General features: G+C 43.9%; 1 protein-coding gene across 2 annotated transcripts in view; it reads right to left on the bottom strand.

Annotated features, from left to right (window-relative positions):
* Window positions 1-669: 669 nt before the first annotated feature.
* The window catches only part of BLVRA (biliverdin reductase A), a 40,764-nt gene continuing 15,616 nt past the window's right edge, over window positions 670-25,817 (bottom strand). For both annotated transcript variants that reach the window (XM_040644437.1, XM_040644436.1), the window contains exons 3-8: window positions 19,065-19,186; window positions 17,020-17,139; window positions 15,723-15,820; window positions 8,951-9,058; window positions 6,887-7,058; window positions 670-1,030 (exon numbers count right to left, since the gene is read on the bottom strand). In XM_040644437.1, the coding sequence (XP_040500371.1) occupies window positions 772-1,030; window positions 6,887-7,058; window positions 8,951-9,058; window positions 15,723-15,820; window positions 17,020-17,139; window positions 19,065-19,186 (879 nt within the window). In that variant the 3' untranslated portion in view covers window positions 670-771. The remainder of the gene's footprint in view (window positions 1,031-6,886; window positions 7,059-8,950; window positions 9,059-15,722; window positions 15,821-17,019; window positions 17,140-19,064; window positions 19,187-25,817) is intronic.

Here is a 25,817-nt window from a genome sequence, read left to right as displayed (position 1 = left end):
ACAGTCGGATTTACCTCTGGGACGCCCTCCTCCAGACACAACGCTCCAGCAACACTGTTCCAGGGTACTGACCAGGCTGTTCCTCACTTCCGTCGCTTTGCTCCTGTCAGTCCTCTGCCAGGAAAGCCCTCCTCTGACCTTTACACAGCTAACCTAGTTAGCAACATCTGGTTTGTAGGCTTTCCCCGAACCTCCCTCCAGATGACCAGGGGTGTATCTTTTTTACTGGACCTATTACATTACAGTGACTCGTTTGCGTGACTTGTTTTCCTTTCCGCGCTGTGAGTTATCGAGGGCAGTGGCTCTTGTCTTATTCATTTTTAGAATCCCCAGCACCCACCAGAGTCACCTAGTGAAAGTCTGTTGAGGGAAATAAACTTCCTTAAAGCAGGGAGGCTTCCGTACGCTATGCTGCAGTGGTTCCGTGCATGAGTGGGGTTTAAAGGCTGGCTCTGCTTTTTTGACTCCAAACCAGATTTTCCAACATACTAATGAAAACAAGCCCAGTAATTCCCACCTGACAGGGCTGCTGGGACGAGTGAATGCAATCAGGCAGATGAAGCACTGAGCTCAGTTCGACCAAGCTTAGTTCTTTCCTCATCCCTACAACACGTGGCCCGACTCCCAGACAGCACTCCCAGCACAGCTCGGGACAGCACACAAAGCCTGTTTACCCAAGATACGTTTAATTGTACGAATAGAGAGAAAGGTCAACTCTTCATAAAAAGGAAACCACGGTCCCGTCTGAGAAGGGCCGCACCTGTCCTTCCCCTACTTCTGGGCGGAGCAGTGTTTCTGGATTTCTTCCGCCAGCCACAGGCAGTGCAGGATGCGGCCCTTTTCAGCAGCCAGCTCCTTGTCAGAGAACTGGCCCAAGAGTTTCTGGACAAATATATTTTGATCTTTCAGAAAAATATTCTTATTGACTCCTACATTTGGCATATTCTCCAGAGACCCAGATTTGAAATGGAAGCTTAAGTGTCTGTTTCGCTTTAGACCAGGCCCTTTCTCTTCAATCCACGTGAGCGGCCTGCGAAGACAAAAGGATCGTAAAGGTTCGAGATTACAGGCGAGTGCAAGCGGATGTTTGCGGGCACCCGAGAACCCGCTCACAGCTTTTCATTCTGCCCCCGTCTTCCCTGGAGCTGTGCTCAGTGTCGTGGCTCAGGGGGCACCTTGACCTCCACTAGCCTCCCAGAGGCCTTGGGTGATTGTTCCCAACGTCACCGCCAAACAGACCTTCGCTTAATTTTGCCACCAGGCAAGGGAATTCATTCAATGATTTTTGTGTGAGCGTCAGTTTGTTTTTTCCTTTTGTGACTGGCTTATCCATAACTTTTTACAAAGTTTTTATCTTAATCCCAGTTAGTTAATATACAGCATTACATTAGTTTCCGGCGTACAGTATAGTGACTCAGCAATTGCATACGTCACGCAGTGCTCACGGCAAGCGCGCTCCCTGATCCCCATCACCTATTTAGCCCATCCCCAACCCCCTCCCTTCTCTCTCCCTCCCTTCCTCTCTCTCTTCTCTCAGTTGTTTTTATCGTGAGTCTCAAAGATGAAGGCATCCAGACAGGGGCTACAGGCAATCCAGCATCACCGGAGATTGCGTGCGAAACTGTTTTTTTCCACGTGAATGTGCACTTTAATGGAAAGAAGTGCTTTCATCACATTCTCAAAGAAGTCTCTGAGCCCCACACACATGCCAGAAAACACCAGGCCATCCCTGCTGACTAACAGAGCACCTGTGTCTGTTTCAAATTTGCCTCCCTCCAGCTTCCTGCTAAGGTCAGCACTCACAAAAATCTAAAATCCAAACAGGACAGACTCCGCTTCTCTGAAGTCCCTCCTTTCTCTACGATTATCTTTTCTGTCTTTTTAGTGCGTCAGAGCCGTGTTACCTGCTTAGTGAAACACAGAGAACCCTAAGTGGGCTCTGACCTAACGTAAGAAGCTTCATTGAATAACATGACAGAAAAAACATAAAATCTGGGGCGCCTGGGTGGCACAGCGGTTAAGCATCTGCCTTCGGCTCAGGGCATGATCCCGGGGTCCTGGGATCGAGCCCCACATCAGGCTCCTCCGCTAGGAGCCTGCTGCTTCCTCTCCCACTCCCCCTGCTTGTGTTCCCTCTCTCGCTGGCTGTCTCTATCTCTGTCAAATAAATAAATCTTAAAAAACAAAACAAAACATAAAATCTGCTTTTAAAAATACACTCTAAAACCAATCCGGGTTGATTTAGGGATGTTTTAAATTTAAAAAAAATCACAATTCTTTCACCTAAATAAAAGAATCTTCAACTTGAGACAATCCTTTCAAATTTTTGCCTATATGCATATGGCATACAAATCGTAAAGCCTAATTTTTGATTTTGCAGCTTTTACTTATTTTAAAACATTTGTATGATCCTATAGTGTTTTGTCTGCATATCATGCACAATTGACTATATAATTTAATATTTTATTATTGCCAAATATTTAAGCCTCTTTCCAATTTTAAATTAATATGGATTTTCTGCATTCAACATTTTCACACATATATACATGCATATATATTTCCTCCCTCTTCTTCTTCTTAGAACAAAGTTCTGGGAAGGAGATGGCTTGTGGGTGGCCTCTAGCTACACCTCTCTGCTTTCCCCTTCCTCTTCTTTTCCTAAAGGGATGAGTCAGGGGGAAGGACAGAGCAATTTTGCTGGACTGTTGTGCTAATGATAAAGGTTTCAGTGTGAGTAGGGAAGGTGTTAAATCTTGAGTACACTTCAGGTTGTCTAGCCTTTCCCTCTCCTGCCACCATTCCTCACATTTCCTCCCTCCTCTTCCTTTGGGCTTCAGTAGGTCAGGCCTGGGCTGGGCAGGTTAGACCAGCATGGCTATAAGGAAGAAGGGAAGCTACCTCTTGGGTTTTTCTGCCTCTACACTGGTGGTCCTTGATAAAGCTTAGGATTTAGGTGTGAGGTTACAGGAAAAGGACCCAAGCAGGTCACTTGACAGTGTTTTGGGTGTTGCAGGCAGCTCAGGGCTGCCTTTGACCCGGGTAAAGGAGTCCTCCCCTTTGGCTGGCCTCGCTTAACAAGACCTACACTGGAGTATGGAGCTGTATGTTTAAGAGGAAAAGACCTGAAGTACATAAAGGGGGAGCCAGGCCAATACCCATATATGTAGGGAGACATCGGGAGAGAGGTTGATAGAATAACTTCCTTATTTTGTGGTCCTATCTGCTAAAAACTTGAAAAGTCCCTGTTCCCTCATCTCCTAGTCACGTATTTAAGTGAGGATAGTGGGGCGCCTGGGTGGCACAGCGGTTAAGCGTCTGCCTTCGGCTCAGGGCGTGATCCCGGCGTTATGGGATCGAGTCCCACATCAGGCTCTTCCGCTATGAGCCTGCTTCTTCCTCTCCCACTCCCCCTGCTTGTGTTCCCTCTCTTGCTGGCTGTCTCTATCTCTATCGAATAAATAAATAAAATCTTAAAAAAAAAAATTAAGTGAGGATAGTGAATGTTGGCACTTTACTGCCCACTGAATGGAGTAGGGCTGAGGATGGGACCGGGTCCACTCAAGTTCTGAGCTGGGACAACACTTAGCTCCAGACATCCCGAACAAAAACACAAGCTTTAAACTCACAGCTTCTCCACTCTTCCTCTCTGTGAAACTTCCATTTGCAAATATCTGCATTGGCCAACTTGGGCAGGGCGCTACCTACAGAAATGCTTCTTACTTCTCACCTTGTTCAACCACATCCACATCCCTAGTACCAGCATGTGTCTGCAAGCCCGGTGGAGGTGGTGATTCCTACCAGTGCTTTCCCCCGGCCCTGAGGGATGAGCAGGCCGGGGAATGCATGGCTTCGGCACTACTCCTGCCAGCTGGCTCCAGCAGGAGAGCTGAAACTTGTAACTCTGCTGTGTACGGACTCTCCACATAAGATTTGGATTTAAAAAGTATTTTGCTTATTTGTACCAAGTGTGGAAACTGCTGGTAAGATGGAAAGAACACGGGCTTGAGAATCTGCTACGTTGGGATTTCCTGGATGACCTTGGGCTCTAAGACCATGACACCCGCCTTGCTGGCGGGTGTGGACTGCCAGAAGGGAAAGACAAGGCCTGGTGTGTTTCCTGGGATATATCTTTCTTGTGCCCTTCCTGTGCATTTTGGGGGAGAAGATGTGACAATTTGGGGACGGGAGACAGGCCTAAGTGTGACTCTCACACAATCACTTAGTTCTGTGCCCTTAGCAAGTTTCTTACCCGCTCTGAGCCTCAGTTTCCCAGGTGATAGTAATAATGCCCACTTCAGAGTTGGTATAAAAAATGTATGAGAAAATCCTTGTTAAAGGGCTCTGTGCCTCACACATGGTAAGCACTCGATAAACATTCACTAACACTTGCACTGGCACAGTGGGGATTCAAGTAATGGTCTCTGTCTTGCTAGTCCTCTTACTGTAACCTTTCAAGATCATGCCTCCTCTCTTCCCATCTGCAGCTATGGTTCTGCTCTATTCTACTGTGTTGTTGGACGGTAGGTATAACTTAAATTGTGTCTGGAAACAACTGGCAGAGGCTCCTAATGTGTAAGAACCCTAGAAGGACATCGTCTTGTAGCTTTAAGAAAATCTGGCCTGCAGACTGCAACAAGCTTTGGGGGAGAGAGAAGCCCACAGAACCCAAGCATTGCTCCCGGGTACTGTCAGAAGCCAAGACCGCATTCACAGCATAAGATCGCTTTTCTTTGTCACAGGGCACACTATACCAAGGGCCATGTAAGCCAGGCAAGGACCCGTTTGCTTTGAAGAGCTGCAGTCTAGCCAAGTTTTCTATTCTGGAAGTTATTAAAATGATTCATGTATGAATCAATGATAACCTATAAATAAAAAATTCACATTCAGGTCAAAGAATCTAAGAGACAGTAGTTAAATTAGTAAACTACTAAAACTAAGGTGGTTCAATCATCTAGAATTTTTGGTTAGGACTTGGATTTTTAAAAATAAGAGATTTTTACAAACTCTTATGAAAAAGTTGGTCTCACTTCTAAAATATTAATTTCCGTGGCTAGTTTTGTTCTGAGTTGACATTTAACATTGTACTAGTTTCAGCCTACAGCTAGTTTATTTTTTTAAGATTTTTATTTATTTGTTTATTTATTAGAGAGAGAGAGCATGAGCAGGGGGAGGGACAAAGGGAGAGGGAGAAGCAGGCTCCTCACTGAGCAGGGAGCCCAACACGGGCCTCGATCCCAGGACCCTGAGATCATGACCTGAGCCAAAGGCAGACGCTTCACTGACTGAGCCACCCAGGCGCCCAGCCCACGGCTAGTTTTAAAAGCACCCAGGCTTTAAAAAGTTTCATAATGTGATGACAAAAATTAACATTAATGCTGTTTATTCACTGCTTTAACACTGGATACAAATAAGTTTGAGATACTCAAAATATTCTGATGCACCTAAGAAAATTTCTCACGTCCTTCCCTATAACATGAAGTCTTCAAGTTTGAGGAAATGCAAAATGCCAGATGTTTCCTCCACTTCGATTTCCTCCTCAGTGCACACGAATAAGAAGCGTATCGCTTTCCCCGTGCGGTTGTGGTGGTGCGAGATTAAAAGGACAATCGGTGAAGTAGAAAGTGGTATACGAAATTACGGATTTATAATATGGTGTTCGCCATCCGTCCCGACCCCTCCCCTGATGCTTGCCTCCCCTTAGCAATCACGGGAGTCAGTCTCTACTTCCCTCACATCTTGTTTCCTGTCTGACTCCTACTCAAATTTCAAGACTGAGCAAAGCACCGTTTCCTCTGCGAAGCCCGACCTGACCTCTCCAGGTCCCCCTTTCCTGTGCTCCTGCGGCACCCTGCACGACCTTCAGCTCTGGCTACAGGAGATGCACCCATCTGTGGGGATGGTCCGATCATAGCTGCAATACTTTTCTCTTTTTGTAAATACCCACCTGTTTCTTTTACTACCATGAGACCCACCTACCTGGAAACACGTGTAGAAACACTACAAAACACTTGCTGTTTTAAATATTTTACAGAGCTAAGTGTTTTTCAAGGAAAACTATGAATATGCTTTTGTTTTAAAAGACTTGGTATAGAAAATGAAGAATTAGGGGGCGCCTGGGTGGCACAGCGGTTAAGCGTCTGCCTTCGGCTCAGGGCGTGATCCCGGCGTTCTGGGATCGAGCCCCACATCAGGCTCTTCCGCTAGGAGCCTGCTTCTTCCTCTCCCACTCCCCCTGCTTGTGTTCCCTCTCTAGCTGGCTGTCTCTATCTCTGTCGAATAAATAAATAAAATCTTTAAAAAAAAAATAAAAAATAAAAAAATAAAAAGAAAATGAAGAATTAGAACATTTTGCGAACAGTATGACCGTATGATATAAAGCTGAGAAACCAAACTTTAAATTTTGGTCACACCGAGGGATGAATATTTGGACCTGTGAAAAGAAGCGAGCCGCGTAGAATGTCAGCGGCAACATCTAGGTAGCAGTTTTGGGAATTCAGTGCAAAATTCTTCCAACGTCACCGTATGTCTGAAACTTTCATAATAAAACACTGGAAAACACTGGGGTCAGGGAGGTGACTGGATTTCTGCTCCTCCCTCTGATACTGCTTACTTGTGCGGCCTAGACAAGCTGCCCAAATTCTGTAAGCCTCTATCTGCTTCCCGGTAAAGGGGCTCATGTTTGTCTTACTTACCTTCCAAGGCTGCTGTGGGGATGAAACGAGGCAACAGAAGCGAAATCCCAGCACCTGTTCTGTCTACAAAAGCAGACGGCCCTTCTAGAGTTGGGGGCGGGGGGTTTAGGCCCTCTGGGCTTTGGCTAGATGGGCCTTTGTGAACACACGACCATGTCTTCAAGTTTCCTGCTCCTCAGTTTCTCACAACTTACCGTTTGTTCTCTGTCTCCAAGCACACGCTCATTTTCATGTATTGATCTTCCTTTCGCTCTTCCAAAGTGGCGGATACGAGAGAAAGCTCCCCGAAGAGGGAGACCAGCCAGGTCAGGCGAGAAATGCCACTGAATGCAGGGAAGCCAAACCGCTCTTCTTCCAACGGGCTAGCTGTGGGGAATGACAAAAACCATGGCAACTGTGGGCAGGGGGCTGTGGCAGGGCAGAGCAACCTTGCCTCCCGGCGTGGGGGGCAAGATGACGACGGATATTTAGAGGCCTGAATGGAAACTCTTTCATAAAACCATCTCTGTTTTTTCCTGTTTATTTAATTCAATTTTGTTAGGAAAATAAGGCATTTTATTGGAAACAGTAGTGAATCTAGCCCACAGGATAATACAAATATTTCAGGCTTCTCATATATATATATGAGATCTATCCATATATGGATATGGATGTATAGTTTACATACAGTAAACATATATACGCTTACGTATACCAACACCTATGCCCTCTTCAGTCGGTGACTTGAAGTCTTGTAAAAGAAGAAGAATCAAGGTATTGTAGCCCCGCCAATCTATATTCCTCCTATAAATACCATATAACCATATAAATCACAGTTTGGGGAAGGTGCCACGATAGCTATGAAGAAAACAGCAATACCTATCGACTATGTCAATATCCAGAAAATCGATACAGTGTTAAGGGTTTTTTTAGTCTTCATAATCTCCTATACAAAAGTACATTCAAAAGAGTATTTGTGTGAGACACAGGTGTGGTCAAGATCTTGCTCCTGACTGTCCCCAGCCCAAATTTTAAACATAATCCAAACTACATACACACCTGTTACATTGTTTACACACCAACGATTTCTTGTAAATTTGATACCGACTAGAAATTCGTAATTATGACTATGCTTTAAAAAAGATAAGTTGTAAATAAAACTGTAAGTTTCATGGACAACACGGTTTGAAATCACGAGGACCTAGGTATCAGACTCACAACAGAAAGGTTTCTCCTTCTCAGCTGGTTACCGTCTGCTCTTGTGCTTTCGAGGACAGAGCGGCCATCACATGTCTGAGCCACGACGTCAGACGCCTGAGCTCTAATCTGGCTCTGCCACGGAGCTGTTTTTGTCAGCTTTGTGAAGCTACCCACGTCTCTGATCTTCCTTTTTTCCCAGTGTAATGGGGGCGTAAATACCCACTTTGTAGGATTACCCTATCAATTCACATGAACTAATGCATGTCACGTACTTAGCACAGTTCCTTGGTTATTATCATTAATGATTATTATTTGTTACAACAATCATTAGTTTAAAAGATGAAGGTGGATTTCGAAATCATGTTCCACTGTTATTTTCTGGAAGTTCACGAGGAGATGAATGGTTTTACCACTTAACAGTGCCTGGCCATATCAGGGTTTTGCTTCCATAAGGAGAGCCCTCAGGAGACGTGCCCACATGCCCTAGGGTATAGCCAGCTAGGAAGTCCATACAAAGGTAACCCCAAGAGCAGGAGCCTTAAGGATGCTCAATCCTGTTGCTAATGGAGCTACTCAGATAATGACCAAGAGAAATAATCACATACACGGTAGAGTAAATATTCTGGCTGCAGCCAATGTCCTTGTAACTTACTGGAGGAAGAAAGGGGCTGTGCATAACCAATTCGCTCTGCAGAGACAATAAAAATGTTCTCCTCCCCCAAGAACCTGTCTTGGCCCATTTTGAACCTCCTATGGAAAAATAATCTCCAATTTGTTAAGATTTAATGAGGAAAATTCTACACCTAGTAAGTTGGGACAGGAGCATTAGTACATTTCAGATTTCTAACATAATTTTTACCTAAGGCCCACCAAGCACTTAAATCTCATTTGAAGAAAGAAGAAAAATAAGTATTTTTATTGTTTGTGGAAGCGTGGGAAGATAACGTTAAATTGGCCTTCAGTGAGAGAATCTGGAGCAAAATGAATCCAAACTAACGTCCCAGAGAACTAGGAAAGAACCCACTTCGCGGGCCAGCGTCACCAGGTCCACATGACCTGTGATCCCACCTCAAACTGACCTGTGAAGAGAAGGGACCCTTTCAGCAGGTCTTTCCCCACCACTTCTTTTTTCAGGAATGCAAACTCCTCCATCAAGAGTTCAACATGCTCCTCATGCAACACCTTCCCTGTCGTGACAAAAATTGGAGGAAAAAAGGCAGTCATCATCGGCTGCGTATAGCTGTGTGTCCGATTCTAGGTCCGTCTTCCCACAGCACAGGACACAGAGACCGCAGAACCCCCCGGGATACCACTGCACCCTTTCGTACCCCCGCTGCAGGTGTGCCAGTTCTAGGCTTGCAACAGAAACCAAAATCTAAGAAAGATGGGCTCCACCTGCCCCAGAGGCAAGAGGAGATCGGGAAGTGTCTGAGCCGAGTGTTAATTTCTCTTCTAGCCAGAAGGGGGCAGTGCAGCCCCAAAATCTACAAAACAGAGCCACTAGGAACTGGGGGGACCGGAGAGAGCTAAAATTAGACTCTTCATTCCAAAGAACTGGAAGAACCAAGTGATTTTTCTCAAATTACCCATGTTGGAGGGAGGATAAATAATATATTCACAACTAAAATTTTGGATTATAAAATAAAGCTGTTAGAAATTTTTGCTCTGGTACCTTTTTCTTATCTAGGCTAGAAGTTGCATAAAATACCAGAACTATCTCCCCCTCTTCGATAGCTCTTTATTTTCAACTAGTCTCACATGCCTATTTTTTTCATATATATTCCCCCCATATTACCGACCTCTTTTGTCCACAAAACGAAAACAAAACAAGGAAAAACTTAAAGCACGATTAAAGCTCTTTTGTTCAAGTATGTTTTGCTTAGTATTTCCCTCTTATTTTTATTTATTGATTTTTATATCTTTATGGCTTATTTACTACTTGTTACAAGTTTGTACCCTTAAACATTATAACTATTTCCCCCGCACACATCCTATCCCTTGGTAATCAACCATTTCACTGGGTCTTTTTACAGGTTTGACTTTCTAGACTCCACATATGGGTGATATCACGTAGTGCTTGTCTTTCTCTGACTTAGCATGTTGGGCTCAGGAACTACCCATGTTGTAAATGGCAGGACATCCTCCTTTCCCATCACTGAATATTCCACTTTGTGTGTGTACCATACTTTTTAAAAATACTCCTCTGTTGATGGGCACTTGGGTTGTTGCTATTGTGAATAATGTGGTGATAAATAGGGGAGTGCATGTATCTTGTCAAAATCCCACTTTCATTTTCTTTGGATAAACACCCAGAAGTGAAATTGCTGGAGTGTATGGTAGACCTATTTTTAATTTTTTGAGGAACCTCCATAGTTTCCCGCTAACAGTGTATATGACCATCCTTTTCACCATTTACCGGCACCTGTTGTCTCTTTTCTTCTTGCTAACAGCCATTCTAATGGGTGTGAGGTGATGATAACTCACTGGGGTTTTGATTTGCATTTTCCTGATTCGGGACACTGAGCATCTTTTCGCGCACATTGGCCATGAGTCTGGAAAAAATACTTAAGAACTATTTTGTGATTCAGTATAAAGTGTGTTTAAGATCTGTACTTTCACATAAACACAGAGGGAAATCTGGGACACTGGGAGATGCTCCTGGGACACTGGCCATTGCTTATCCCAGCTTCACAGAAACCTGCAGAATGTGGGGGGCTTGTTCTTGCACCTTATGAGTAAGCAGGCGTATCGCCTGAATCTCTAGAGAGTTAGGTGTGTGGGAGAGTGAGATTCCTTCGGGCCACTACCTAGCCCATGAATGTGGCAAAGAAAGCTTCTTACAATAAGCGGAAGCTTCTCTCCGGTGGTGGTTTTATCCATATTTATATGCCTATGAGGGGACCTGGGCATCTGGGAAGTTGGACCACGTTCTGGAGCATGTTCGATTCTCTTCAGAACTATTTTTATATTTCCATTTCTGTATTTCCGTATCCCTGGTCGTTAAATAATTTTTTCTATCTTTCATCGCCTGGGTGGCTCAGCTGGTTGAGTGTCTGACTCTTGATTTCAGCTCAGGTCGTGATCTCAGTGTTGTGGGACTGGACCCCGTGTTGGGCGCCACGCTCAGCATGGCGTCTGCTTGAGATTCCCTGTCCGCCTTTCCCCGGCCCCTCCCCCCACTCATGTTCTCTCTAAATAAATAAATAAATAAACATCTTTAAAAAAGACTTTATCAAAGATGTGGTATATATCTACAATGGAATATTACTCAGCCGTCAAAAGGATAAACATCTTACCATTTACGTCGACATGGATAGAACTGGAGTGTATTATGCCGAGTGAAATAAGTTCAATAGAGAAAGACAATTATATGGTTTCACTCAAATGAGGAATATAAGAAACAGCACAGAGGATGATAGGGGAAGGGAGGGGAAACTGGGAAGAAATCAGAGAGGGATACAAACCATGAGAAACTCTCAACCATGGGAAACAAACTGAGGGTCGCTGGAGGGGAGGTGGGCAGGGGGGTGGGGTAACTGGGTGATGGGCACTAAGGAGGGCACGTGATGTGATGAGCACGGGGTGTTATATGCAACTGATGAATCGCTGAACTCTACATCTGAAACTAATGATGTGCTATATGTTGGCTAATTGGATTTAAATAACAAATAAGACTTTATCTTTCAACTGCATCTTTGCTTCTTTTTCTCTCATTCACTCAGTGATCTATTGTGATAAACACACGTGGTAACCACAGCACACACACACACACACACACACACACACAAATTCATATACACATGTTCCTAGATCTTTCTATGGATCACACCTAGAGTACAAAGCTTGATGGCAAAATAGAATTTATTGCACTGCTGCTGGGAACATAAACTGGTGCAGCCACCACAGGAAACAGCGTGGAGTTGCCTCCAAAACTTAAAAATGGAGCTACCACACGATCTGGCAATCCCACGTCTGGGCACTTAGCCAAAGGGAATGAAAACAGTAACTCAATAAGGTATCTGCACCGTCCTGTTCACTGTAGTATTATTTACTGAGACAGGGAAACAACCCCAGTGTCAACTCATGGCTGACTGGGTAAAGAAAGAGTGACATAAAGGTCCCATGGCATGTTACTCAGCCATAAAAGAGAAGGTAATCTTGCCATTTGCAACAAAATAGGGGGATCTTGAGGGCATTATGCTAAGTGAAATAAGTCAGAGGAAGCAGCACACGATCTCACTTACGTGTGGAATCTAAAAAGAAACAAACAAAAACAAAAGAAGCCAGCAAACTGACAGATACGAACTGAGCGGATACAGAGAACAGATTGGTGGCTGTAAGAGGTAGGGGGTGGGGGGGTGGGCAAAATAGGCGAGGGTGGGCAAAAGGTCCAAACTTCCAATTATAACTGGGATGATACTGCCATGGAAATACAATGTACAGCATAGTAACAGTAGTTAGCACTGTACTATATACTTGCAAGTTGCTAAGAGAACAGACCTTGAAAGTTCTCATCACAAGAAAAAAACTGTAACTGTGTGGTGATGGGTGTTAACTTATTGTGATGATCATTTTACAATATATAAAAATATGGGATCATTACACTGTATACCCGAAACTAATATAATGTTATATACCAATTATATCTCCATTTAAAAATTAAAAACCCATTCACCACTAAATGGACCTCAGCTCCTTGGAGAAATGGCTAAGGGCACCGCTGAGGCAGAGAAAGTACACAAGGAACACAAACCAGTTGATGCCGGAAAGCAAGGAACTGCTCAAAGAATAATGGAAATATGATTACATGACACAAGAGCTAGCGATGAAGAGGTCCCCACTAATCACATATGAAACAATTTTAATATCAAAACAAAGTGGACTATAATGCATTTAATTAAAAACGGAAGCCATGAATCAATCCATGTTGATATAAATTCATAAATGAATAATCAGAAAGTGTGATAAATAACGGATATTTATCAAGTTTCAAACTACCTCCCCACAAAATAATCGTGAATACAAAGGGGTAAGAAGTAACTTCCAGCGTAGAAACCTGGCAGACACCCCCTTAATCCAATGATATAATTATTAATGGACAAACTGAATGGGACGCCGCTGCTTTCACTTGGAAGAACACAGCACTGGTTCTACAATGTTCCTGTGAAGGTTGCCTACGCTGAATCTAATCACGAAGACACATCAGATAAACCCAAATTTAGAACATTCTACAAAATAACTGGCCTGTAATCTTCCTGACTACCAAGGAGACTAAGGAACTGTCCAGAGCGGAGACCGTGTGATGTGTCAACTGAAGACCATACGTGGTTTTAAATTCAATCATTTTGCTCTAAAAGATGTTATTAGGAAAACCGGGAAAATTTGAAAGGGGTCGGAATCTCTAATCTGAGGCTTAGATGACAGTATGTAATTTCCTCAATTTTTTCCCCATTTTTTTAAACTGAGGAGTGTCACATATAATTATGTATGTTTAAAGTGTACAACCTGTTCTGTGAGCATATACGCTGTGGAGTGATTACCAAGGGAAAGACAACACGTCCATCACCCTGCACAGTTAACTGTGTGTGTGTGTGTGTGTGATGAGAATGTGTAAGGCCTACTTTCAGCAACTCGCAAGCATATTAATTATACTTACGTGCTGTACATTATATGCTCAGAACTTAACCTTTTTTTTTTTTTTAAAGATTTTATTTATTTATTCGACAGAGAGAGACAGCCAGCGAGAGAGGGAACACAAGCAGGGGGAGTGGGAGAGGAAGAAGCAGGCTCCTAGCGGAGGAGCCTGATGTGGGGCTCGATCCCAGTACGCCGGGATCACGCCCTGAGCCGAAGGCAGACGCTTAACCGCTGTGCTACCCAGGCGCCCCCTCTTTTGTTTTTTAATGACCTTGACCGTGCTGAAGAGTATTGCTCAGGCATTTTTGTAGAATGCCCCTCAACTGGGATTTTTCTGCTGCTATTTTCATGATCGCACTGAGGCTATGTTTTGGGGGGAAACTACAGAGGTAATGGGCCTTTCTCATCATATTACATTGAAGGTGCATCTTCTTACCATGACTTACCACTGCTCATGTTAATTTTAGTCAACTAGCTGAGGTAGTGTTTGCTTTCTCCAGTGTAAAGTGTATTCTTTCCCCTTCTTTCCGTATTCACTCTGGAAGGAAGTCACTAAGGGCAGGATATTATCTTTCTGGAGAAACTTGGCCTATTTTTTTGCAGAGTGTTCCACGTTCTAGTTTGCTTGATTTTTTTTACAGTGTCCTTTAATATGGTCCTTTATCCATGTTTTACCTGTAAATCTCAATTATATGGTAGATGCTGTGTACATGACATCAGATGGTCTGTGATATCAGATGGACCCATGTCAGCAATCATTTGGTTAGGATGATAACAACAGAGTTCTTCATTGTAAAAGTACATTTTTTTCTTTGCGATTAGCAAGAAATCTATGGGGTATTTAGTATCTTGTTCTTTGTCCATAGACATCTGTGCCATGAGAAAAGAATACCAAAGGTGATGGCCTCAAAGCTCCTCTCACTCCCATCCATAATCGTCTATCGGCTCCTTCACCCAACGCCTCCTGAAGGCCTCCTCAGTTCTAGGCAGCGTTTAGCGCTGGGCTCACCAAGGGGAAAGATGGGCTCTGTTCTTCAGAGTACATCCCAGGGCTACAGAGTGCTACGAGAGTTCCAGCAAAGTCCCAGCAGTCTACACTAGTGACCAGCGCAGGGTGCTTTCTTTGGTGATTTTCATGTAAGTGTTCACCATACGTGGCTTATGTATTAAAGATTTTCAATAGCAAATGTTGAAACAAAGAGTCTGTTTGTTTAACTAGATCCTGTAATCCCTAAATATTCTCGTTAATTCTTGCTGCCTCCATAAAGGGACTTGCGGGGGGAGCGTAAAAACAAAAATCTCTGGAGGGCAGTATGGCTTAAAGGAACGATGTCAACTTCAGAGCCGGAAAGGATTGAATTCAAATCTCATTCTCCCAGTTCGGAATCATGTTACCAATTTTGTAATCTGGCACAAATTACTTAACTTCTCTGAAGCATGGATGCCTTTACATAAGGAATTACGTAACATTCCTTTACGTAAGCCAGAGAAAAGAACCTACCTCCAAGGGTTTCTAGGAGAATTAAAAATAAAATGACACATAAAGTGCTTAGTAGAGTTCCCAAGTGGCTGGTATATAGTAAATACTTGATAAACGATACTCCTCTTAAGAAACAACACAACCGGGGCGCCTGGGTGGCACAGCGGTTAAGCGTCTGCCTTCGGCTCAGGGCGTGATCCCGGCGTTCCGGGATCAAGCCCCACGTCAGGCTCCTCCGCTATGAGCCTGCTTCTTCCTCTCCCACTCCCCCTGCTTGTGTTCCCTCTCTCACTGGCTTTCTCTATCTCTGTCAAATAAATAAATAAAATCTTTAAAAAAAAAAAAAAACAACACAACCTACAGAGTATGCAGATAAGACAATCAATTACTCTGATTTGGACATTTTTCCATTAGCAATGCACGTAACGTAAGAATAACAGCAGAATAATATGCCACTAGCGTAAGTCGAAGCTAATTCATACTTTTCATGAGAGTAAAAGAAGCTGATAAGTTTCTAACAGAAGTTTGCAAATTCCCACTCGTCCCTCTACCCTGCTGGCCCTCCACGCGCACCCATTATGCGTGCCTACGGTACAGGGGATGGCTAGGGCGCTGGGAGCCCACAGGACATATCTGACACAGGCTTACGTTTTAAAGGCCTAAAGATGGTTCCAAAGACATCTTAGAGGCAGAAACTCTAAAAGAGGGTCTGTGTTCGACAGAACATACGTCACCTTTCTGCTCAGCCAGCTTCCACAGGTCCTGTGCTGCTGCCCAAGACAGTGTCATGGGATATTCCACAAGGACGTGTTTGCCAGCATTAAGGAACTGCCTTTGGAAAAAAGAGAGAGAGAGAAAATACGCTTCAAGTAAGCGTCACTAAAATGCCCTGCATGCCAGAGAATGGGCTGTTCTAAAAACATATATGTCTCTGCGTCACAAAGGAATGCAGAGCATCAGGGCCAAAGGATAAGGAGGAAGAACTGTACTTCTGTTACTTTCTACTGTGCTGACGAGGCGTTCTAGGTGTGTGTTAATTTGAACACTCATCCATTCACCTACTCGTGTATTCAACTAGGTACTCTTGGCCGGCTACTCTGGAGGAGAAACAGAAGACATCAACGTGTACATCACGTGACAGCCATACCCGTGAACAGCCAGCTCCGCCTGACGCCCCCTGAAAGATTCCAGTAACATCTGGAAGATGCGTAGGCGTTTTCAGGAGCAACAAGCAAGATGAAGGGATTTCACTCTGGGCAGCATATGGAGGCTTGGGTGTTGAATGGAGACTTGCCCATCTGGATAATACGTGGCAGGGGAGTAACTACCGGGAGGGGAGGGAAACCAAGTCAGAAAAGTAGCTGAGAGCCTGACGCTGAGGAACCTAGAATGCTGTGCTCAGAAGTTTAGATTTTATCCTCCAGATACTCTTAAGGTACAAACATTTATAAGACGAGAATTACGAAATCACCTTTTTAAGGAAATATGCTCTGGGCTCAAAGAAGGATAAAGGGAACCAAGGAAAGGAGTTTCTTTCCACACTAGAGTTGAAGTGACAAGGAGGGAGCAGCTGACTCCCGGGGAATGGCATGGCTGGCAGCTGCAATTTACCGCAAGGACCTGGAAGGGAAGTGAGATTCAGGGAAGAGGCTGGAACTGCCCTGTTAGCTGCCAGGTCATGCGTGGGGCTCCTCCTCCCAGGCTCAGCCCCGCCCAATGCTTGAAGGACTCTAGGCTTGGCATCTGAAGGTGGGGCAGGGGACGCGTCACTTCTCTTGCTCTGTCATGTCATCTCCCCCCTCCGATGCCACCACTACGTTCTTTCCTCACTTATCTCATGGCAAAAAGAGTTCATAGGAAAGGAACTCTCAGAGAGATTTAAAATGTGAAAAGCACAAAGGACAGAGTTGGCACCACTGTAACTTACCCCTTCAATTATTAACACTTCTTTGCGAGGTTTCGGCTTGCCCAGTCATTTCCAAATTCCTTCACTACTGTGCAAGGTCAGGACTGCCTATGTTGAAAACCCACCTGATATAGTCCTCATGGCTGGAGCTTTCGCTGCAGATATAAGCAACCTCAACCTCTTGACTGGAGAGAGCATCTTCCAAAGAAATCTGCTGGACTTCATCAATGTTCCCAAGCTCTCGTCTATTTGAGAATAACAAAACTGTAACTCAGAAGTACACAGAATGTCACATAAAGGGACACCATCCTTCTCCTCTCCTCCCAGTGATGTCCTGGTCACCAGCTTTTGGAAATGAAGAAATTAATTCCCTCCCTCCCACGTCCAGGACATTTTCCACCACAGGGTGAGAAAAACAGCCTCAGGGTTTAAGTCAAGAGACCCGGGGGCGCCTGGTGGCACAGTCGTTAAGCGTCTGCCTTCCGCTCAGGGTGTGATCCCGACATTCCGGGATCGAGTCCCCCATCGGGCTCCTCCGCTGGGAGCCTGCTTCTTCCTCTCCCACTCCCCTGCTTAGTTCCCTCTCTTGCTGGCTGTCTCTCCGTCACATAAATAAATAAAATCTTAAAAAAAAAAAAAAGAGACCCGCACTGTTAACAGCCTGAATGACATGGCAATCTTTGAATTTACTCCATCTCTAAAATAAAGGCAACTGATCTCCTTTCATCCCATGAGACGCGGTCTCTATGATCACAGCCGGCTCCAAGCACTCGGCCGGGCGCTCTGACTGCCAGACTTCACTCACAGTCTAAGAGAAGAAGGAAGACACATGTAAACATATAATATCAACCAAGATTAACAAGAGAAGTGTCGTGTTTGGGGGTTCAGGTGGGTAATTCAGTGAAGGCAAGGCACATCTCATTTCGGGTTTCAGAGTGGGGTTCCTGGGGAGATGGTAGGACTTAGCAGGTAGGCGATGAGACACAGAGTATGTGAGAAGGGGAACAGTGTGAGAAAGACAGGGGTGAAGTAAAGCAGGCGTATGAGCTGGCCATCTTCCCACATGACTTGAGTCGTTCAGGGGTTGCCACTGTATCAGTCATGGCAGCCAGCTAGCAGAGGACTGGAGTTCAAGGGACAAGGAGAGGCCCCACTTCAGCCTGGAGCCCAAGCGCTGTGTTCAGTCCAGCCTCAGGGAGGGATGCGACGGGAGTTACAGTGCTGGTTAATAATAATTTCGATCTCCTATTTCTGTGCAAAGATTGACCAAGGGCAGATTCCTACCACTTCCGGGTTTCTCTAGTGCCCCAGAGGGTCTGTGTGGACCATCTCAATAGTTAATCATGCTTTGATTTCTCGAAAGCACTACAAAGCAGAGAGGGGTGCCTAAGTAGCTCCCCCCCTTCTCCTCAGCCCACACACTTGCCCACATCTTGTCCACAGTTCACACTAAACAGTCACATTACACAGTGTTAGTTTGGTGAGTGGCCTAAGTGAGGACGCGGTGAGTGGTGGAGGAAGGTGCTGACTGAGTGCGGGTCAGAGAAGAAACAGGGTGGGAAGTTTGGTTTTGACTGAGTTATCGGAGAGAAATGAAGTTACAGGAGATAAAAGCGAGGCTCAAAATTATCAAAGGGAAAAGAACACACGTTGCTTAGATAATGGGCTTTGGAATCAGTAGACCTGTATCCAAACCCAGGTCTTAGACTTGCTGGCTGTGTGGCCACAGGCAAATTACGTAACCTCTCTGTGGCTCAGTTTCTTTATCTGTGAGGTGAGGTTGATAATGGTATCAATGTCAAATAACTGGTAAGGCTTTCCAGCCCAGGGCCACCGCAGGGACGGCTACCATGGTGACTGATAAATGATTAACTGGCACCCCTGCTGGCCTTCTTCAGGCCAGCCCGCCATGTGTTCACTGTGGCCCTTCTGTAAGCATCAGGCCCTGCTCTCATCTTCCTTGCCTTTGTCTTCGCAGGCTGACTCGCTGTACCTCCCAGCTGCGGATCCGGCACCCCAGCTCCCAGCCCCACCCCAACTTGAGATCTCGTGGGGCTGACCCTGAGCGTGAACGCGGTTCTCTGGAATGACCCAGAGCCGGCTCTCTCTCTCCTGGGCCTGGAGAATCTCTATGTCCCAAGCCCTGGTCTTGCCAGGCATGACAAGGCACCTGGACACGAAGCCAATCAGGTTCAGGAATGCCGAGGAAGCATGTGGGTTCCGCAAGTCCCTGATCCGCACGGAGCCGGCCCTGCCAACGCCAACCACCACCACTCCGAACTTCCTCTCGGGCTGAAACACAAGGGACCGAGGTAGGATTTAAAAACAGTCACTGCATCTGGCAGAGAACAGCAAAGCAAAGACATGTCAGCGGGACCAGTCAGAGTCTAGACAAGGAAGGAAAGGAGTCAACCCAGAACACACCAGAAGCCATAGCGTACAAGGGTGGAACGAGACACCCCCTGAAATGAGGGCTCAGGGGGAAGTCAGCTCCACCCAAGACAAAATTCTACAGGAGCTCTGACTGTGTCATCCACAGAGAAGGGTCCTCACGTTCGCCGTTCCATTTAGACTGCCACCTCTCCAAAGATGAGATCTTCCTCTGCAAGTCGTACCTCTGTCCTCCCTGAATCCTTCCTCCAGTGGACATGCAATCTGATACAGCGAGGAGACATTCAGGGCCACAGCTGCTTAGAGATGCTGGCATACAGGACACAGGGCAACCCATGAGCTGTCACCTTATTCAGACTCCCCGCTACAGCCTTCTGAGTTCCAACCAGGTTCACTCCCACTCTACTGGGGAAGCTTCCCTGGTATTCGGGTATACTGCTGGGGGCTGGGTGCAAACAGTGTTAGAGTGAAAAGTCCAGTCCCTTCTTAAGGTTACAGAGCCACTCAATTCATCCAAACTGATAAAATTACCTCTACACCTCCCTCAAACCCAGTTCTCCTTGGATGTCTCTGAGTAAGTGGGAATGTCTCGGATTCACCCCTCCCTGCCACCTGTGAGATCTGTCACCATTTCCCACCGATTCCGCCCCTTCCTGTGTCCACTGCTCTAGGGTTGGCCCAGGATTTCTTTGCCTAAATCACCACCCGGTCTGACTCCTTCTGATCTCATCCTTCCCACGCATGGGCCACAGGCCGCCAGAGCAGCTGCTTAAGATAAAAACTAAGTCCGTCCCCTGATTAAAACCCTTCATTTTCCCAACTGTTATCGACGGACCATGTCCTTCCAAAATTCATATATTGAAACCCTAACCCCTAGCAGGATGGTATGAGGAGATGGGGCCTTTGGGAGGTAATTAGGATTAGATGAGGTCATGAGGTAGGAGGACCCAGGAATGGGATTAGTGCCCTTAGACGAGTCACAAGAGACCTTGCTTCCTCTCTCCGCCCAAGTGTCAGCAGTCTGCAGCCTGGAAGACAGTCCTCACCAGAGCCTGACCATGGAGCCGGATCTCAGACTTCCAGCCTCCAGAACTGTAAGATACACGTTTCTGTTCTTTATCAGCCATCTGGTCTATGGTACTTTATCTGCTTTATCATCACAGCCCAAACCAAGACACCAGCTAAAGACAGAAAAATACTGAAGTCCAAGTTCTTTAAAAAAAAAAATACTGTATCATTAGGCTGTACACCTGAAACCAATATATTATTATATGTCAACTACATCTCAATTAAAAAAATACTTTAAGATGAAAAAAGGAGCCTCTTTGCCCCTTGGTGTTCATGGAACCAAAAACAAAAAATTTTCCACTTTCTACCCCAGCCCCTCCCCCAAGGTATATTTCCCTCAGACCCTCCCACCTCGATAAATGCTACCACCATCCACTCAAGTTGCTCAGGTCCTTAAACTTGGGAGTTATCCTTGCCTTTTTTGTCTGTCCCACATTCCATACCCAATTCACCAACAAACTGCCAAGATCCATCCATAAGCCTTCTATCTACTCCTGTCCATCTTCCTTGCTACCCCCTAATCCAAGTCACAATCTCATCCCTTGGACTGACTGTTCTGGTAACCTTTATAACTGGTTCCCCTGCTTCACTCTTTGCCCTGTTTTGTCTAGTCTTCATATAGCAGCAAGAATGCTCTTTAGATTAAATATAATCAGATAATTATCTGACCCTCCCTACCTGCCTCCCAGCTTACAACTCTCTGGAGGCCACCTATTATACTCAGAAGTAAACCCAAACCCCTTGCCGTGGTCTACAAAGGCCTTCGTGATCTGGCCCCTGCCTATCTCTTAGCTCATCTCCTGGCCCTCTCTCTCTCATCATACTGGCCTTCTTCCTGCTCTTTTAGCATGTGATAGTCATTTGCACCTCAGGGCCTTTGCATGTATGGTTTACTTCAAAAAGTGTCAGGCTCCAGGGATGTACTGTGGACAGACCCTGATCTTAACAGAGATTTTAAAGAAGGGAGAGAGCAAACAAGTCGACACATGAATAAACGTCAAGAGACTGTGTGCATTACCAGGATAAATGAAGTGGGGTAAAGGGAACAGAGGGAGATTATAGGAGGGGGTGCCTTGGTTTTGAAGGGGTGGTAAGGGAAAGCCTCTCTGAGGAGGCAGCTTTGAACAAAGACCTGAATAAACTGAGAAGGGGAGCCACACAGTTATCTGGGGGCAAATGGGGCAGAGGCATTCTTTCAAAGGCTTCAAGGGGGGGGAGCAGATACCTGCAGGGCTTGGAAATAGTGGATATAATCATAAAACATGCAACAATGTAAGTCTTGTAATATCTCAAGGAAGTCTTGAGATAACTGGGTGATGGGCATTAAGGAGGGCATGGGATGGAATGAGCACTGGGTGTTACAGAAGACTGATGAATCACTGACCTCTACCTCTGAAACTAATAATACATTATATGTTAATTAATTGAACTTAACTTTTAAAAAAAAGGCAATTTAAAAACAAGCAAGCAGAAAGGCCAGACTTTTAAAATAAAAACAAACATTTTAGTTGGCTACGTTAAAAAAAAAAAAAAAAGGAGAAGAACATTAAAGCTGTCTGGTATCTCCCATCTCTTATCTTAAAGCGTTTCTTCTTTATACAACACTTATCATTTACAGATTTTAAAACCATTTTTGTCTATAAAATAAACAAAATAAATATTTAATAAATAAAGAAGGAAGTAAGTAGGAAAATCTTTACCAAAGACTTCTTTTTTTTTTTTAAAAAGATTTTATTTATTTATTCGACAGGATAGAGACAGCCAGCGAGAGAGGGAACACAAGCAGGGGGAGGGGGAGAGGAAGAAGCAGGCTCATAGTGGAGGAGCCTGATGTGGGGCTCGATCCCGTGACGCCGGGATCATGCCCTGAGCTGAAGGCAGATGCTTAACTGCTGTGCCACCCAGGCGCCCCTTTACCAAAGACTTCTTAAGCAAATCTACCACATTTGCACCTCCGTGGTATTGTCTCTGTCTACTTCTTCTGGTCACCTCTCCCACTGCGTGCTTTACACTTCTGACTTTCCAAACAACTGGAAAGTACATAAAACTTCGTATGTTTGCTACCTCTAAGCCCTTGGAAATCCTGTGTCCCTTGAGCTCCTCCCTACCGCCCACCTGTACACCTTCAAACCTTTCAAGACCTGGGCATTTTATGAAGCCCTTTCTGATGGTATTGGTTAGATTGTTTTTCGCACCTGATAAAATTCACCCTGTTAGTGTACATTTCTATGAGTTTTGACCAACATACAGTCACATTACTCCCGCAAATCAAGATCTAAGACAGTTCTATCACCCTCTTCCAAAATGACCTGTGCTCCTTGGTAGTCAAACCCTACTCCCACTCCAGGCAACCACTGCTTGCCTACCATCTCAACAGTTTTGCCTTTTCCAGAAAGTCCTATAAATGAAGTCATCCAATATGTAGTCTTTTGACTCTGGCTTCAACTTAGCACAATGCATTTTTTATCTGTGTTGTTACCTGGATCAGACAGTTCTTTCTTTTTATTACTGAGCAGCAATAGTCCATTGTAGGACTATACTGGTAGGTTTATCCATTTGGCAAACGAAGAACGTTTCTGATGCTCCCAGTTTGAATGACTTCATCATTCACTGTATTATGAATAAAGCTGCTAGAGTCAGTCATTGACTACTTCTGGTGTCAACATAGTTCTTATTTAACTTGGGTACATACCTGGGTAGAAGAGCGCCAGGTCATATGTTAAGTCATATGTTAGGTTTGCGGGGTTATATGTTAAGTGTAGGTTTAACTTTATGAGAAATCGCCAAACTGTTTACCCAAGTGAACCCTGGAATGACTATATGTAGAGTTTTGCATTCTCCCCACCGATGGTGGAGTTCAACATTCTCACCAACATCTGGTACTATCAGATTTTTCTCCTCCTTTTCATTTTAGCCTTCATAATTGGTATGTTGTGGTATCTGTGGTTTCTACCGACATTTCCATGACGAGTGATGTCGAGGGTGGTCTCATATGTGCTTACGTGCCGTCTGTATATCTACATTGGTGAAGTGTCTCTTCAAAATCTTTTGCCAACTTCTATTGGGTTTTTTGTTTTCTTCTTATTTTTTAGAGTTCTTGATATATTTTTGATATTGAAGTCATTTGTCAAATCCGTAATTTGTAGTCGGTAGCATGTCTTTTCATTTTCTTAAGAATGTCTTTTGAGGAGCTAAAGTTCTTCATTCTGATGAAGTTCGACTTATCAAAAAAAATTTAATGTATCCTACAAGGACATAAAAACTTTTTCCTATGCTTTCTTTTAGCAGTTGTACAGTTTAAGGTTTATAGTTTTAGTTACTTCATGTTCTGATTTGAGTTATTTTTTGTATATGGTGTAAGGCATGAATCGAGGTTCTTGTAAAAAATTTTTAGGTAGAGAGGCAGCCTCTCGAATGTGTGTTCCACAGGCCACATGGACTTTGCCTACAGTGAAGCAGAGGTATGCCAGGCTTGTGTGTAAATACAGCCAGACTTCACCCCCAGCTCATGTGCCACCTGCTCTGGAAGCCATGAGGTTTTTTTTCTTTTCCTCTTTGCATATGACATCCAATTGTTCCAATGAAAATTTGTTGAGAAAAACTATTTTTTTTTTCTTTGAAATGCCTTTGCACCTTTGTGGTATTGTCTCGATTGTTGTAGTTTATAGTAAGTTTTAAAATCAGTTACTGTCAGGGGCGCCTGGGTGGCCCAGCGGTTAAGCATCTGCCTTTGGCTCAGGGTGTGATCCCGGCATTATGGGATCGAGCCCCACATCAGGCTCCTCCGCTAGGAGCCTGCTTCTTCCTCTCCCACTCCCCCTGCTTGTGTTCCCTCTCTCACTGGCTGTCTCTATCTCTGTCGAATAAATAAATAAAATCTTAAAAAAAAAAATCAGTTACTGTCAACCTTCCAACTTTTTTTTTGTTTTCCAAAATTCTAGTTCTCCTGCCTTTACATAAAAATTTTAGAATCAACTTGTCAATTTCTACCGAAAAGAAAAAATCTGCCAGGATTTTGAATGGGATTACTTCGAATCTACAGATTAGTGTGGGAAAAAATAAATATCTTGGAATAGTGAATCTTCAAATTCATGAACATGGTATATATCCCCATATATTTAGGTCTTCTTTGATTTCTTTCATTCTATCATTTTCAGTGTATGAATCTTGCACATATTTTGTTAAATTTATTCCCAAGTCTCTTATGATTTTTAGTGCTATTATAAATAGTATTTTTTAGTTTCCACTTCTAAATTGTTTATTGCAAATACATAATTGATTTCTGTCTATTGATTTGGATCTTGTAAACTTGCTGAACTCATCATTTCTAGAAGCTTTATTTGTAGGTTCTGTCAGGTTTTCTACATAGACCATAAGTCAGACATAAAGAGAGATGGTTTCGCGTCTTTCTTCCCGATCTGCAGTGTTTCATTCACTTTCTTGCCTTATTGCAAGGGTAGGTCTTCCACTATGATTCTTAGATTAGTGAGAGCAGACATTCTTGCCTACTTTCTAATCTTCGGGGGAAAATATTGGGTCCTTAACATGAAAAATGACATTAGCTGTAGATTTTTTTTATAGATACCCTTTATCAGGATGTGAATATTTCCTTCTATTCATATTTTGCTGAGATTTTTAAAAACTATAAATGGTTTAATTTTATCAAATGCCTTTTCTGATTCTATTGATATGATCATTTAAATTTTTCTTAAATCTGTTAATATGGTAATACCGTTCATTCCTAGGATAAACCTCACTTGGCCATAATGTATTATCCTTTTTACAGACTGATGATTCTGTTTGCTAAAATCTTATTAAAAATGTTTGCCTCTATGCTCATGAGAGTTAGTGGTTCATAATTTTCTTATATGTGGAGTGATTCCTAGGATAACTGAAAGTATTGCCTTTTTTTTTTTTTTAAAGATTTTATGTATTTTTGTGAAAGAGAGAGTGAGCACAAGCAGGGGGAAAGGCAGAAGGAGGAGACTCCCCACGGAGCAGGGAGCCCAACGCGGGACTTGATCCCAGGACCCTGAGATCATGACCCAAAGGCAGACCCTTAACCAACTGAGCCACCCAGGCACCCAGACTATTGTCTTTTATACTGCCTGTATAAAATATATCAGTTAAATCCACTAAAGAGCTGTCTTTTCTTTAAGGTACTAACTCCAATATTTGAGATACATGTCCTTAAAATAGATGTCCCTTATCCAAAAAAAAAAAAAAAAATTACTGCTAAGTTTCTTGGTTTATGGCAAGATAAGAAGCTACTTGCATATTTAAGGTAAGTGATATTCTTCATTAAAAACTATGATATGATCCATTTAAAACTTTCAGAATAATTCATAGAAAGTATATTAAATTACACACTGAATGGCTGAACTACTAACTATAGATATTTATACGTGAAGCAGCTCTTTTAAGAAATTAGACCCACAAATATGTCTGTCTTGGTATAATATAC

The sequence above is a fragment of the Ursus maritimus genome, unplaced genomic scaffold (genome assembly GCF_017311325.1).
Source record: "Ursus maritimus isolate PB19 unplaced genomic scaffold, ASM1731132v1 scaffold_3, whole genome shotgun sequence".
Taxonomy (NCBI): domain Eukaryota; kingdom Metazoa; phylum Chordata; class Mammalia; order Carnivora; family Ursidae; genus Ursus; species Ursus maritimus.
Note: the sequence above shows the minus strand (reverse complement) of the source record. Positions and strands in the feature narration are given on the sequence as shown.